Source organism: Dermochelys coriacea, chromosome 18 (assembly GCF_009764565.3).
Source record: "Dermochelys coriacea isolate rDerCor1 chromosome 18, rDerCor1.pri.v4, whole genome shotgun sequence".
Taxonomy (NCBI): domain Eukaryota; kingdom Metazoa; phylum Chordata; order Testudines; family Dermochelyidae; genus Dermochelys; species Dermochelys coriacea.
Genome location: NC_050085.1, coordinates 16,190,769 through 16,207,479, shown reverse-complemented (window position 1 = coordinate 16,207,479; position 16,711 = coordinate 16,190,769). Strand labels below are relative to the sequence as shown.

The window sequence follows — 16,711 nt, the reverse complement described above, 5'->3', positions numbered from 1 at the left end:
GGCAGGAGCCACTTTTACAATACAAGCACCTGGGGATGTATTTCTGGTCCCACTTCCTGCTCTTCCCAGAGCAGGACCCAACCCAGAGACAGCTAGTGGGTTTCCTGATTCCTACCTGTTCTTGAGCAGCTGCCTCAATTCTTCATTTTCATCACCAGGTTAGCATCTCCTAATGCTCAGGGGTCCTGGGTCACTCAAGTGTTTAATTAAAGTTTGGCTGTTTGGTTTAATGGGCTATTTGCTCTGGCCCATTAGCCCTTCTGTAACTGGGGTCCTGGACCTTTGGGTCAGGGTGCTCAGAGCTTAGTTTATTGTAGGGAATGTGGAGTTTCTGGACCCTGGCCGTATTTGCATTTCTGTACTGATGGAACTGAATAGCTTATAACATTCTCAAATGGCCCGAAAAGCAAAACCAGCTGTTGGAGTCATGATGAACTCGCTGGCTTTGCTCAGCAGCGACATTCCTCTGACAGCCGATAATCGCTGCGCTTAACCGATACTCCGGAGGTGTCATGTCACTTACCGGGGAATGACTAAAAAGGCTTGGGGGAGATCTGGCTGCACAGGCAAGGCTGACACAAATGGAGAGCTGGGTTCAAACTGGGGCCAATCATGTCCCAGCTGAGACAGGCCCAGTGGTCTCATTCTAGTCTCGATGGTCATTTGGTCCACACTGCAAAATCACCCTCCATTTTGGCATAGCATAGTCTCTGCTTAGGACAGGAGTGTTGGCAGAAAGATGGAAGTTCTTTCTTGGCAATATTGTGCATGGTGGGCCGGGGATGGTGGGGGAAAAGTCTGCCTGCCACTCAGTGCCTGCTATTTGTCTCTGTTTTTAGCCCCCCACACTCATGAGCATCAAAATACACTTACAAAGAAAAGATGGAGCTAAATTCTGCTCTCCCTTAGACTAGTGTAAATCCAAAGTAATGGAATTACTCCAGATTGACTCTGGTATAATGGTGAGCAGAATTTGGAGCTTTTTAATTATTATATAGACACTGGGGAAACTGAGGAACCAGAATACTTAGGAAGTTTGAGTATGAGAGTGCAGAGCCAGGAATAGAACCCAGGATTCCTGGTCCCTGCTTTAGCCATTAGGGAATTCTGCCTGAATATACTGCAAGGTACAATGGCTCTTTGGATGTTTCCCCTTACTCTCTCTCACTAACATAGGAATTTAACTCTGAAGCAGCTTTCAGGTTACAATTCCCTGTTGGCATTTGTCTGGTGCTGTGTGAACATTCCCAGTCTCCGTGAGACAGCATTGCTTTGAACTCTGCTTCAAAGGGAAGTCTCCCACAGCACCGTGCATCTCAGGACTTTGCTATCTATCCTTCAGCAGGATTTATCTAACCCCCTGACTCTTGCAAACAAATATTTCCTTCTCTTTTTCTGGGGAGGGAGGGAGAGCATTGACCCAATTATTCAGGCTCTAGAAAAAACGTTCCGTGTAAAAACCCTGTTTCCCTTCCCTGCCTGGAAGACGAGCAACTGGAATCGACAAGCTGCTGCGCCCAGAAATGGAATGGATTCCTGGCTTTTTCGCTGTGTTCTTAGTTATTTATTTTGTTTTATTTAAAAGAAAATTCATTCTTGGGCATTGCAAATTCCTTCCACTCCATAAATTATAGCACTTGGCAGGGCCAGGCTGTTTCATCTGTTAGCCGTCTGGAGCCGAAGCAGTGCAGTGCATGTCTAAAGCGACCAGAAAAGCTCACTATGCTCTCCTGCAGAGGCACCTGGACTCTCTTTGCTTCTCCCTGGACTTGCCCTCTTTGCTAGACAGGAGCAGTGCAGTGATAATCGGCAAGAGTCACTAACAGCACGTTTGCTTCCCTGGAAAGTCTTGGGAGCGTTAAACATGAGCACATGTTAAAGAATAATTATTAATGCCTTGTGCAGCAGAGATGGCGGATGAGCTAGTGGTTAGTGAGTTGGCCAGACTCTTGGGGGAGCGGGATTCACTGCCTGGTTCTACTATCTATGCCCTGCCTGACTCCTCACATCACCGACTCTCCCTGTGACTCAGTTCCCTCTCTGTTAGTTGGGGTTAATAATCCTTAGGACCATACGTTCCTAAAGGCAGGGCTGTCTCTTATCATGGGTATGTACGGTACTCAGCCTTGTGGGTCCCGATCTCAGCTGGGAGCCTTCAAGCTCAGATGACAAGAGAAACAATAATTGAGACTCCAGAGGGGTGTGTTGTGTTAATTTAGATGGAATCAAGGGGCCCTAGGTGTTAATGTGAGTCTATGACCCTGCCACTATCCAGCATTAAATAGGGTCAGGGTTTGGTATCCAGAGACCTCAGCCTGGTCAGCAGCATAGCAATCACCACTAATTATCCATGGAAATCTTTCATTAAAGATCCAGAGAAGAAGGAAAGACGGTTAATGCATTTGAAATGTACCGTATTGAATAAGGCTTTCATTTTAACAACATTCCTTGATCCCTTTCCCTGTAGCTGAAGGGTGCTCTTCGAAAGGGACTGCCCTTGTGTGACAGTCTGAGATGGTGACAGAGATGGTGATAACTGTCCTTTTGGAGGAAAGAGAAGAAGTTAGTCGAGGGGGATTGGAACAGTTGTTGCTGTTATAGTCCGATCCATCTTCCTTGAAGACAAAACAAGCCAAACTCATACTAGAAGGAAGAGAAAAGAATCAGACAGCCAGAAAATGCAGCTCTGTTGACTTTCACAGACAATCTCGCTGCTGGGGAAAAAACAGGCACCATGCATGGTGTTACCAGCCACTCTGAGACCTGGCAAATTGTAATGAGCATCGGGCCATTTTAGGCATTGCTTTTATCTGCCTCTCTGGTGACAGGCGCACAGCAGTGTTGCAAAATGTGGCCAGTTCAGCCAGACTCATATTACACAGAAGGGGGGGGGCATGGGGGCAGCAGCCATGGGGGTGAAGCTTGCTCTGTCCCCTTCTTTCAATCAGCCCATGTTGCAGTAGCTTCCTCTGCCCATCTGTCTCCGCTAATTTCCCCCGAAAGGTCTTTTCTTGTTAAGAGCCCCAAAAGGGAGTGATGGTGGAGTTGCCCCTTTTTACGGTTGTTCACCAATTAGACGTAATTTCCAGCACCCTGGTTTTGGGTCACTGAGTTCTGGTCCCACACGTCTCCTGTTTATCAGGCATGAGCTTTACGCAGCCCTTGAATTATAGCAGGAGGCCTTTTAGTTTGGACTCACTCTGTCTCCCTGTCCCCCTTTTTGCACCTGTTCCGTCAGCACAATACCATCGATTATTGTGACACTCCATAAACTTGCTCCCAGGGAAGGTAAATCTGTAGGCCCAACAGGGGCAGTGCATTTGGTTTGGGGTTTTAGTTCGTCCCTTCATGCAGATGAGGTGAGCCATCTCTGGAGCCAGTTCCTACGTGATGAGAGGCTATTCGGACGTGGGGCTAGCTTTGCCTCAGGCCTCTCTCTAACGGGACCCCTTTCATAGAAAAGGCTCCCACTGACCATTATAGCCTGTATCTATTGGCTCACTCATTCCTCACTGAAGTGTAGCCATTTCTGGGGTGGAAATGGCTGCCGTTCTGTGCCCTGATGCACAACAGCATTTAAAAGAGGCCAGCATTTCTCTCCTTCCCCACTCTGGGGCATGGTTAGGTTTCAAAGTCGTCACCAAGAAGGATTTACCTTTGAACCGGGCCCCCCATCTGTGTTCTGCTTTGCTCCAGACACATGGGTGCCGCCATTTTATTCTGCTTTGCTTTCTCTCGCCAACCCCAGATCCAAACCTAGGCAGGGGCCATAACGTGATCAACGTCATCATCCCCGAGAGCCGGGTGCACTTCTTCCAGCAGCTGGGCTATATCCTGGCAACCCTGCTCCTCTTCCTCATCCTCCTCATCATTGTGGTGCTTGTTACCCGCAAACGCCGGAGGAGAGGTAAGCGCCTGGCCGGCAGGGAAAGGCCACCAATGGCAAAGTCTCCAGGAGTGTTACCCCGCTTAAGAAGCCAGCTCTGCCAGCACTTGCTTCTGAGCATCGTGCTGAAGGCAATGAGGCTCGTGGTGGCCAGCATGCTGCTCTGTAGAAAGGGTTTGCAGGAGTGGGCTTGAAGAGAGACCGTTCAGTAAGAGGGTGTGATGGTCATCAGACCATGGGGCGGTCACCTCCCCGCCTCCCAACCTTTAAACTGGACCACCCCCACTACCAACAGTTACATGTCATCTCTGTCCAAACTGTGTAAAACCCAGTGCACCACCTATGGGCGAAGTGAGGTGTAATTGGGGTCTTCAGCCTTGTGTGGACCCTATGCTGTGGGTGACTCTCCCCTGCAGAAGAAGATAAGTGCCTGCAGAAATAGCCACGTACGCTATGGCGAGCGGGTGTGTGGGGCAATGTCGACTTCCTCAGTGGTGCCCTTGGATTGCCATTCTTTGTGGCCGGTAGGGACCCAAACACCAGGGGACCAGATTCTCATTTCAGTGACACTGCTGTAAATCCAGAGCCACTCCCCTCACTTTGATGGAGTTACACTGGGTTCACATCGGTGACAAATGAGAACAGAATTTGGGCCAAGGTCTTACTTAAGGAGGAGAAGGCCCCTGAGATCATAGTACCTCCAAGGCGGGGTGAAGGAATCTAGCCCGATAACCGCCTTTTGGAAAGGTCTAAACATCTAGACTAGACTCTAGTCTGGTACCTGGGGCCCATGATAGACACAGACCTAAATGGCTGTCTTGTCTCACCTGTGCAGATGTACCATGGACCAATTACTAGTGAGTTCAGCAGCACGGGGCAGTGAGTGACCCCTGAAACGTCCACCCCTGAAATGCCAGAGGGAGACATGACAAATGAAGAAGACCAAAGCTTTTGATTGCCAGTCATCTGCTGGTCTGGGAGGGGTGGAACAACAGGTGGAGATTTAGGAACAAAACATGACTGGTCCTGGGGCAGTGGAGGTGGGATGCACACAGGTGGGCATGTGGTTGGGCTGTGACAGCCAGGCCCTCTGTGAGCAGCTCTCTTAGCCCCAGTCAGAGGGTTGGGTCAAATGCTGCCATTGCTTCTGCTCACTGCGTGTCTCTTTCCCCATCTAGGCTACGAATACAACGTGAAGAAATACGAAGAGTAAGTAGGAATCCCTGATCAGTAGTAAATAAGCACTGAACAAAGCGAAAGGCTCCATCTTGAAAAATATGGGCCCAGATCCTCAGTGCTGTCACATGGTGTAATGTCATCAGCTTCGGGAGGGCTGTACCTGTGCCAAGGGTGTCTCTGTGAAGTGCATAGTCATGTAACCAGCATGTTGATTGACAGGCTTTATTCACTGCCTTCCTGCTGATTCACCTGCAGTTCACTCCCTAATTGTGGCCATTGCTGTACACAAAAATTGGGATTCCCCATCCCTGGTGAGCAGCTTGAACCCTACCAAAATGGGCACGGGGTTGTTGGAGGGCTGGCTCGGTAGCTGGATTTCCTCTGCTTACACACTGCGAACTGAGCCTCAAAATAAACGGCGCTTTATTAAAGATACCCCCAGGAGTTTGTGTTAGAGGCACAAAGTGCACAGGTCTGGTGCAAACACTGCTGTGATTGTCCTGGACAAACACCTGTGCCTAAAAGTCCCCTTAAACTTTCTTTGCACCTTGGTCCCATTTCTGGGACTTGTGCTTCTCCATTTATTTCTCTGTAAGGAAGAGACCTTTGGCTGACATGCTGTAGGAGAGGGAGAGAGGTGGTGACGTTCCCCTGACTTCAGTGGGAGGTGTGATTCCCTTTTGTGAAACCATTTTGTCGTGTGTTCCCTTCCTTTATGGGAAAAGTCTGATAGAATTTATTAGGGATTCTATTACCTGTATTATGGTAGCACCTCAAGGTCCTGACTGAGATCAGAACCCCATTGGGCTAGGTATTGTACTTACATATAGTAAGAAACCATCCCTGACCCAAAGATCTTACAATTTGCATAGACAAGACAGACAAAGGGTGGGAGGAAAAACGAGGCACAACGAGGCAAAGTGACTTGCTGAAGGTCACAGAGCAGGACAGTGGAGGTACGTCTACACTGCACACTAAGCTCGGGCTCTGACTCAGGTTTGAGCTCAAGCCCCTTTTCTGTCGATACATAAATCAGTCTGACTCGGGCCAGCTAGGGGCATGGGTCAGAGTTGGGTCCAAGCCCTGTCATTCTGTAGTGTGGACTCAGCTCAAGCCTCAGACCCGAGTCAGAAGGTCAGCATAGTGCAGTGTGGATGCGGTAGCACGGCTGTGAGACCTGGGTCCAGCGATTGTAAGCCCAGGTTTACAATGCAGTGTGGATGCTCAAGCATGGGCTTGGAAACACCAAGTCCACAAGCCCAGGTCCCACAAACCTGGGTTTCCAGTGCAGTGTAGACATACCCTGGCAGAGCCCGGATTAGTACCCAGGTCTCCTGACTCTCAATGCTGTGCCCTATCTGTAGGGTTCTACAGAATATACTCTAAAACCTCTAGTATTTAACAGAGAATGAACTCCTTTTGCAGGGTTTTCCTACCATCCTACAGATGTACAACATTTTCGATTAAATTCTCGGGAATGGTCCCCAAAAAACTTACAGAAAAGGTTACCATTTTCTATGAAATCTCCTTTTCCATCTGGATTACACCTAAAGGGCGGTGTGATGAAAGAGAACAATTAAAACATAGTCATTTTGGTCTTTATTGTTAAAGAGTAAATCTTCAAAACAGTGGGTGATGATTTAACCACAGCACTCCCCTTAGCTTTAATGTATGTGGTACAGCTGAAATCCCCCAATAGACTGCTCTGAAATTACCCCCTTTGAAGATCAGGAATTGGCTGGAATGTTGGGAGCAGAAGAGAGGGGAAACATGAGAGAGTGGGGAACAAACTGCAAAAATGAAGAGAGTTAAAGGAACCAAGTGTAGAAAATATCTGGCAAATGGTGACTTTTTTCCCCCTCATTCCCTTTGTCAGGAAGGACGTGAATCTCAAAGAGTTTTCAACTGACACAACTGACCTGACTCAGTACAAAAGTGAAGACATAAGGCTGGGTATGTGTTGATTCAGCAGGATGCTTCCTGCAGCAGTTCTCAACTCTTGGATCAAAACTAATCATGACTGAGATTTTCCAAGCCATCTAAAGGATTTGGTTGGTTGCCCAATTTCTCATTAATTTCTGTGGGACTTGTCCATCCACAGTCTGTAGGCAGCTTTGGAAATCTCAGCGCACAAACCTAAAACTTGAGCCAAGTTTGCCAAACATTTTGGGCTGAACCTGGGGGCTTGAGTTTTTGGGTAACTGGGAGTTTTGGGATATGCTGGAGTCTGATTTATGAGTTTGGAGGAAACCGGGCAAAACTCTTTACTTTCACTTTGAGCTTTTGGGCTTCTTTGAACCCTGCAGCTCAAAGCAAAATTCATGGGAATGTGAAGCCCTGTGACGCAAAAACAGGATGAAAATTTGCCCCACATTCTGTGAAGGGATGTTATAAAGATGATAATCACGAAGCCACTTCTCTAGGGTCTACCATTGAAGAGTCTCGAAGCACTTTGTCATTAACCCCATGTTACAGATGGGCAAATTGAGGCACAGACCAACTAAATAACATGTCCAATGCTACGCAGTGAGTCACTGGGAGAGATAGAAATAAAATCCCAAAATCCAGCCTCTGAGGTCCCTGCTCTAATCACTTGACCTTGCTCCCCTCCCAGAAGAGGGTATGAACAGCAGTTGACTGAGTTGGGGAAAGAGGAAGGTTATGAGCCAGCCCCATTCCCTGCCTCCCATCTTCCACTGTAGCAAATTTTACTCAGTCCATTGCAATCAGGTCCTCCCTGGATGCTGCAAACCATCATTCCTCTTTGAAAGTGCAGGGGAAAAGGGGCAAAAGGACTCAGAGAAATATCCTAGGAGATGAAGTTGGGAGTGGCTGACTCTTGGGTCCTAGAGTATAGAAGACTGAGAATCCCATTGTTGGATCTCATGGTCAGATGAACCATGCTGAAATAAAGGGATGCAAGCCAGGCTCAGTGATGGCTTACATAAGGGTCACTGCATGGATGTGTGTGCATACCCGGGGGATCCTGTAACATAGCTGGAGATGGATCCTCCTTCTTTTTACTGGAGCTTGAAATGGGAGCCTTGAGTTCCTTGTTTTGGTGGTTAATCAGGGGGCCTTCTCATTGTTCAAGCGTGGGAAAGATTGCATTTAGAGTCAACTTGTTCCTCTTTGGTGTACCGAGCTGAGCATAGGGGGCCAAACTCACTCCCTGTGTGTCTCCGGGTATGTCAGTAGACTCACTGGTACCTCAGGGAAGAATTTGGCCCTTTCTCTGTTTTGTTCTGTGCAATCCAAATAAAGGCCTACCCATAATCTGTCCTCTGGAGGGAGGGACTACTTGGAGAATGATAAGATACAGAGTCTGAGGCTGAGCTACAGAGATCCCAAGATGGGCCCCTGAAAACTAGAAAGTGTGTGAAATGCAGCAACAGAGAATAGAGAAGTTCCAGGAGGCAGGTCTGGGGCAGGGGATGGGACCTGGGATATAATTCTGTGCAGGGGAGTGGGGCAGGCTGCACCAAGTGGCTTCCTACAACTCTGAAGAAATCCTGTCGAGGGCATGCATCTTCTGAGAGATTTCCTAGGAGCAAAATTCTTTAAATAACTACATCAGGAAAGGCCCCCAGGTGCCCTTCACCCAGCTAATCCGGAGCATCTCGCTACAGACCTAAGCAATCCTTGGCCGTTACTGAGGGCAGGATGCTGAAGTATTCAGACCTGATCTGTGCCAGTGCAGTGATTAAGCTGGGGAAACATGTTTCCTTCCTGCCAGTATCTGAGTAGTTCTGCAAATATGACCGATCAGGAGATACACCTAGTGCCCGCCAGGAACGATCTCACATCCCTCTCATTGGAAAAGCATTGCTTTCTTTTAATGTTCTGTTGGAGGCCGGCCTCTGAACTGCGCTCCTTCCTCACGCAGATTTCAAAAACAATATCCTGAAGATGCGGGCTGAGCAGGCCAAGAGCTTCCCAGCAAAGATCATCGATTTAGACAAAGGTAACGATGACCCACTCCACCCACTAAATGCTGGGTTGGATGCTCTTTATTGTGGGGGCAAGCGGGAGGCAGGGAGCGTGGTGCTAAGATTGTAGCAGCCCAAGCCACAGATGAAGGGGGAATGTCCAACCAGCCTGACACATGGCCGCTGGAATGAGGAGTTGGTTCTGCTCATGTTCTCTCATCATGCAGCCACAAGTTACAAGTGGTGATTAGGAGCCTTAAAAGCTCTTGGCAGCAGATGAGAATTTTCTTCCCACCACAGTGTGTAACAGAGCTAGAATACTTTATTCCAGTCTTTTAAATAGTACTTTCCCCAGCTTCTCGGGGCAAAGATGCCCCCTAGCTGAAATGTGCTCCCATGGAGGTTAGGAATGACCCACTCTCTGGAAGAAAGTACCATGGGCTACTCTAGTTATGGACATCATCCACTTGATCCAAAGCAAGTAAACAAAACCCCCATGAGTCTGAATCTCCTCTCATGCCTGTGTAAATCTGGAGTAACTTCACTGAAATCAACAAAGTTACACTGGTGTAAAAGTGGGGCAAGTGAGAAGGGAATCAGATGCCAGGCCTCCTGTAATTAAGCTTTATAACTTTATTGGTGCAGTGATCACATTAAGTTATCCTGGAGCTGCAACTGTTGCTATGCTACTGCCTAGATCCTGCCGAGCATCTCACAGTAACCATTTAAATAGCTTGGGACCAGTCTGGATCACATCTGTGAAAGGACCATACCAGATCACTGAAAGAAGCAGAGTCAATGGGGGGTTGCTAGCAAATGAAGGAGATGTTTTGTCCTCTCTAGTAAAATGATTATGTGTTATTTTGAACAATGGAATATTCTCTGTATAAAGAGGGGAGAAAGCTTTTCCTAAAGGGAACCGGGGTCTGCTTCTGTTTGAATCCGATCATGTGGGTGGCTGTCACGAAGCATGGAGATGAAATTGTAAGAGAGAAGGCACCCCACAGCAAAAGAGGTGGATGGAAAGCTCCCAAATCCTCCCCACTCACGCCTAGGTCTGGATGTAGTTGTGAGTCACTTTCACAGAGCACTGAAAAAGTTCTGTTCACTCCGCATGCCTCACACTCATGAATGCATTTATCCTTCTTGTTCTCCTGCGAGTAGAATGGGGTGAAATTTTTCGACTGAAACGTCTTTTCAGTGGAAAATGCAGATTCGGCGACACCAAAACATGGCAAATTCACGTCAGTTTCCGTGAAGAGCTTTGGTTGAAAAACACCCTAACAGAGAGAGAAATTCTGAAAAAAAATCAAAATGTTTTGTGTGACCTGAAATGATTCTTTTTTCTTCTTCATCTTATTATTTTTCAAGTCACCAAAAATTTAGAAAAAATTCATTTTTGAGTCAACCTGAACCTTCTGTTGGAATTGCCAATGAGCTGAAAAATCTGTTTTTTACATGGCTCGACCTGTGAAGTGGGGAAATCACATTATTCCCATTTGGGGATCTGAGCCATGGGAGGAGGGAATTTAACTCAGGTCTTCTAAGCAGCACTCAGGTGCCTTAATACAAGACCCTCCTTTCAGTTGAGGCATCTCCCATCACAACACACAAACCACGCCCAGCCCCAGCTGGGTCTCAGAAAGAGGATTTTTACCAGACGGGCAGGCTGTCAGCACCTTGCTGCACATCTGTATATATCACAATGGCTTGATTTGCATGATTTTAAATGAGTCTGCAACCACTAACCTCCACCCCCTCCTGTGCTTTCAGATTTCAGGAAGGAATACTGTAAATGAAGACATTCTGAAGCTGCTGGCTGGACCAGAAGCTGCAATTAAAAATAGACGAGATGCATTCCTTATTACAACATCCTTTCAGTTACCATAGAGCTTTCATTTAGACTTTCTTCCTGGTGGGCACCAAGGTGTGTGCAACTGCATACAGAAAGGTTTAGCTTGGCTGTGTGATCTTGAGATTTTTTTGGTGGCTTCTTTTCCCCCTTTCCTGTTTATTTTTCCTTCCCTTTTCCTGATTTTTTGGTTCTTTTGCATCAATGTTTTTTTTCAGCTGAATCAGCAGACGTTTCGCTTTAACTTAACAGCACGAAATAAACCCAAGCTGCACCATGACCCTGAGCCATCCATATGTCAGGTACTTTTCCCTGCAATGTGTTTAACAGAGAATAAAACAGGGTCTGATTCTGATCTCCCGTATGCTGGCATAAATCAGGAGGAACAATCATGACACTTAGCACTTTCCATAGTCAAGATGTGGTATCAATGTTAGCTAATCCATCCTCATGCCCTGCCAGGAGGGCGAATAAATATTACCATCCTCCTCCAGATGTGGAAACTGAGGCATACAAGTGCAGTAACTTGCCTGTGATTTTACAGAGGATAATGGCAGCACTGGGATTAGATTCCAGATGCTGTGGATACCTAGCTCTGTCTTATTCCTCTCAGCCACCTGGCCTGATCTTACTATTATTTTTTTTTTTTAAATTATAGACCAAATCCAACCTTGGCTTGAGCAGGTACAGCTTCATTTGAAGTCAATGCATTGTGCTGTTGGAAAACCAGTGTAAGTTAGATCAGAACCAGAAATCTTACCATGAACAAGGCAAAATTCTTGGATCCGTCGGGTGGTTCTCTGCTGCATATCCTGCATTTGCCAGGTGGGTCCTACCCACGCAATGAGCTGCAGCCCTAACTCCACCCTGTAGCTGCAGGATGGATCAGGGAGGAGAATTTTTCACTATGGACCAAACCCAGCCCCAGCCATGACTCCCACTGACGTAAAGAGAGGTTTCAGAGTAGCAGCCGTGTTAGTCTCACTTCACTGGATGCTGTGGCTCACAAAAGCTTATGCTCTAATAAATTTGTTAGTCTCTAAGGTGCCACAAGTCCTCCTTTTCTTTTCTTTTTTTTGACGTAAAGAGAGGCATTATGCTGGGGCTGAACGTAGTCCTTAGGTTGGCAACTGAGATCAAACTCAATCAGGGGCAGTTCCTCAGATCTGTCACCTAAAAAGAATGGCTCAGGTGTGGGAATCTCCCTCACATCCTCTGCAATGAAGACTCATGCAAACAATTCATTGAGCTTCTCCGCAACGGCCTTGTCTTCCTTGAGTGCTCCTTCAGCACCTCCATCATCCAGTGGCCCCATCGACTGTTTGGCCAGCATTTCAAATTCTCCGCTGTCTGTTTCCTATTGGTAAATGATCATCATACAGTTGCTCTGGGGAGCATTCTTTGTTTCTCCGTAAGACTTGGAAGGTCCCAGCGAAGGAGGAACAGATTCAGAAGGGCTGCAGGGTGTGTATATCAACGAACTCTCAAAACAGGCTACAGGGCGCTAATTCCTAGGCAGGAAGGTTGAGGAGGGAAAGGAAACAGGATCAGTTCCGTGGATGTTGACTGCACATTTGGAAGCAGGAGATGTAGGGGAGAAGCCCTTTGCAAATAAATAGCCTGTTGGGCTGGTATTTCAGGTTTAAAATTGAATCTCTTTCTGAGTCAACTCTTTGCACATTGGCAATCACACAGTGGATTATGACGTAGTTCAGTTTCCATTATCTCCTCACTGGCAGAGGCTGAAATCCGGAGATGCCTGGCTGCAGCAAGAATGCATTTCAGGCCAAATTCAGGCCTGGAGTAAGCAACTCAATTGCTGTTGAGTTGCATTCATTTACTCCACAGCTGAATTTAGTTCTTCAGGCTCCATCAGAGGGATCATGGTTGGTGCCCAGCCAACCTTGTCACAATGCCATCCCACATACATACTTAGAAGCCAGGATGAGAGGCTTTCGGTACCTAAAGGAGATTTGTAAAGGAAAATGGTTCATCATGAGTACCACATAGGCTCTAATTTCTCCCTTGTGGTGGGCGTCTCCTTACAGAAGAATAAGTTTCGATGGGAGAGTGCTACTTTAATGCAGCCTCTTAGGGCAACGTTAGCTAAACAGCAGAGGTGTGAAAAAATACTGGTGCAAATACTAGGGTAATTCTTTAGCCTCCAGTTATTCTGGACCCCTCTAGAAAGCCAATGGCCCCATATAGAGACCTCCAGTTATTCTGGACCCTTCCAGAGATCCAATGGCCCCATATAGAGATCCTGTGATTTTTGAGAAACTTCCCTTATCCTCCTTTAGTCCCACTTCCTGCAAGCTGCTCAGTGAGGGCAGATCCCTGATCCTATGGGACACAGCTGGTAGGATCAGGGCCCTAGCTTCCACTAGTTGCCCAGCCTCAGAAAGCAGAGATGACAGGTTTCAGAGTAGCAGCTGTGTTAGTCTATATCCGCAAAAAGAAAAGGAGGACTTGTGGCACCTTAGAGACTAACAAAATTTATTCGAGCATAAGCTTTCGTGAGCTACAGCTCACTTCATCGGATCTGAATGAATGAGGGGGGATTTGATAGCTGCTTTCAACTACCTGAAAGGGGGTTTCAAAGAGGATGGCTCTAGACTGTTCTCAATGGTAGCAGATGACAGAACGAGGAGTAATGGTCTCAAGTTGCAATGGGGGAGGTTTAGATTGGATATTAGGAAAAACTTTTTCACTAAGAGGGTGGTGAAACACTGGAATGCGTTACCTAGGGAGGTGGTAGAATCTCCTTCCTTAGAGGTTTTTAAGGTCAGGCTTGACAAAGCCCTGGCTGGGATGATTTAACTGGGACTTGGTCCTGCTTTGAGCAGGGGGTTGGACTAGATGACCTTCTGGGGTCCCTTCCAACCCTGATATTCTATGATTCTATGATTCTATGATCTGAGTGCCACAGAAGTCCTCCTTTTCTTTTTGAGAAAGCAGAGAGCCATTCTTGGCTTGTATTTCGCTGGGCTTGATTGAAATCCAACCCACATCTCTGCAGGTGCAGGAAGGAGCACTGGTTATTCAATCAGCATTACTGTGTGTCTGTCTCTTTCTCTTTCATGTCTGTGAGTCAAAGGTTGGAACTTTTACTTGCCAGTTCAAATTGCTTTGCGCAGCTTATATAGACACAGGCTAGAAATGGGGTCACTTAATCATAAGCTCCAGAGGAGTTTAAATATTTCATTTGTCTGCAAAATATCTTAAGGAGAAAAAATTAACATGTTTTCTGAACTCGGCACAGGGCTTTGAGAGCTCCCCATCTTTGCTTTGATCTCCAGTGTGAATGTGGGTAGCAGTCAAGCCTGGGGTGTATGTAACCCTACGTTGCTCGAGGTGAGACTGTGCCCGCTTAGCAAGCAAATGAATCAGTAACTCAGAAGAGGCATTTGTGCGTGGTTCTGTGGAGACTCCTGTGACGTTTGGGGGTGGAATTTTGCTTGTGCGATGTATCGTGGCTGCATCTCTGCACATGCAGCCGCTCAAAGTAAACTGCGTTTCTCACAGTCCACTTGGCGCAACTGGCTTGGAGTTTCAGCCTGGGCCCAAAGCTGGCTGAATTACACAAAATCTTGGCCAGGGAAAATTGTGCCCAGCAGTTGTTAGACGTCCCTCGCTGTCCAGGCCACTTTAAGAAAAAACAGAAGAAGGGCCAGGCTGGAAGTCTTGCTAGACAGCACAGAACAAAGGATTTGCCATAATGGATCAGGCCGTTGTCTGATAACCTGCCTCAGTCACTACCTGGTACTTCAAAAGAATGCACAATTTCCTGGCCAATTGCACTGTGCTGCATGTGGAGGGACAAAGTTCCTCCTTTATCTCTGGCCTGCCACGTGAGGATCTGAGGTTGTCACACTGGCAGGGTCTAGGAGCACTCAGGAGAGAAACCCCTTCCTTTCCACAGGGTGGTAAGAGAGGTGATGGTTCTTGAAGGAATCATGTCCCGACAGAGACCTTACTGTGATGCTTCCACTGCCAGCTCCTTGGGGCAGGGACCGTATCTGGTCCAGAGCCAGACACACCACTGAAGCTTAATAATAAAAAATAAAAAGTTCCCAGGCCTTGATGGGGCGGGGGAGGAGATTTTAAAAAGAGGGTCTCTTGGAGGACTGCACCCTCTCAAAGCAAAGCTGACTGAAATGGCATTATTCAAGTCTGGCACATCAAGTGTAAGATCTGAACAGGTTCAGTGCAAGGTTGGTTTTTGCTAATCAACGAGAAAATAAAGCTGGACAAGGCATGCATTGCTGCCCTATTTCAGGGACACATACCAGGTCAGAGTCCGGAGATAAAGAGATCCAGGCAAGACTACAGGACAATCTGGGCAGTGTTTCCATAGTACTGTTAAATAACTAAGTGGAGTCAGCAGGAGTAGGTTCTTGTGTCTCATGGTGTATAGGAGTGATGAGAGGGCAGACAGCTTTCAGCTCTGGCACCATGGAGCAGCTCATTAGCTTTAGCTCCTTTGCATGTTTGTTCTTGTATATTGTTGGTCTTTCCCCTTGGCCTGAAGGAGTATGGCTGTTCTCTCTGCAGCTCAGGTTTCTCATCAGTGCATGAGGGATAATAATTCCTCACTCACAGAGGAGCAATTCATTAATATTTCTACAGCACTTTGAGAACCCTAAATGCATGTGTTTATAGCAGTGCAAAAAAAAAAAAAAGATAACTGCACTGAGCAGATGCTGCATTTAATCTTCAGCAGACATGTTCCCCTTTTGATTTATGGACTGTTGTCAAGCTCTGCACCCTTCTAGTTTCCTTTGATTCCTGAGAAACGCATTTCACTATAATAATAAAACCCCTTAATATTTGTCTGCTGGTTGCTCCCCCTGTTCTGAAGCAAGTTGATGGCAGAAAAAGCAAAGGGTCTGGTAGGGTAGTTAAGATTTTATAGACTGTAATCTTTTGTTTGGAAACAAGGCAACAGTTTACATCAGTGACCTTAAAAAGGGTTATGTTAAATGCCAGCTGGTCCCAGATCGGATAGGCTCTTTGGAAGCGAGAATTTTCCAGCAGCAACAGGGCCTTTATTTTAATTCTTGGAATCAATATTATCCGGTGCTGGTGGTTTTGACTTTGGAGCAGTGAAAGCATGATCCTTTCCCTGTGATTTATGCTCTCCACTTTGATAGGAAAGTTGCCAGAAAATTCATTTTATTGCACTTGCGTTCCCACTGATTGAGTCCTTTTGGCCATTTTTCCTCCCAAGTGCAATTGTTCATAGGTGAATGATTGTTATTGTTAACAGTTCTATAGGCTATCGGACCTACAATGACTTCTTAGCAAGCATAGTAATTTGGCACCAGAGAGAAAGACAGCGAGAAATCCTAGGATTAGTTTAATGAAGACGACATTGTCATGATCTTAATTGGACATAAACAGTAGGGAGTCCCTTCTGTAGGCTGGAAAGTGGGTACTCATAAAGAACTAAGGCACCTAGGTGGATGTGGTGATTTGGAAAAGATAAAAAAAGAACAGCTCTTGTGATTCAGAGTGTCTGGGCAAAAAACTATCCTCGGCATGAGCTGGTGAGATCTTAATTGAAGCCTTAGTGATCTGAACTTGACTAGATGCTTGCAATATGGTGTAATTTGATGCAGCTGCGCAATCCATATACAGGTGCTAAAACAACAGGGATTATGTTAGTCTACAATTTAGATATTTTGCCAGAAAGTACACAGCTGCTCTTGTTGCTGGGAATGGGTATATAGATACATATTTTGGTAATTAGAAACTTGCTAATTACAGTGGAGTTCCATCTAGATGAGAACCTGCCTGGCAGGTGTGATGCTATAACCCAGTCTTTATGTGGGGCTTGCCCGAGTTGCATGCAGCAGGTAGGAT

The 16,711-nt window shown here is 46.6% G+C and overlaps 1 protein-coding gene across 1 annotated transcript in view; it reads left to right on the top strand.

Annotated features, from left to right (window-relative positions):
• MXRA8 (matrix remodeling associated 8) overlaps positions 1 to 11,870 on the top strand; it is a 58,572-nt gene extending 46,702 nt beyond the window's left edge. The window contains exons 7-11 of the mRNA XM_038376572.2: positions 3,749 to 3,907; positions 5,065 to 5,095; positions 6,942 to 7,018; positions 8,952 to 9,029; positions 10,768 to 11,870. Coding sequence (XP_038232500.1) covers positions 3,749 to 3,907; positions 5,065 to 5,095; positions 6,942 to 7,018; positions 8,952 to 9,029; positions 10,768 to 10,793 — 371 coding nt within the window. The 3' untranslated portion in view covers positions 10,794 to 11,870. The remainder of the gene's footprint in view (positions 1 to 3,748; positions 3,908 to 5,064; positions 5,096 to 6,941; positions 7,019 to 8,951; positions 9,030 to 10,767) is intronic.
• The last annotated feature ends 4,841 nt before the right edge of the window (positions 11,871 to 16,711 follow it).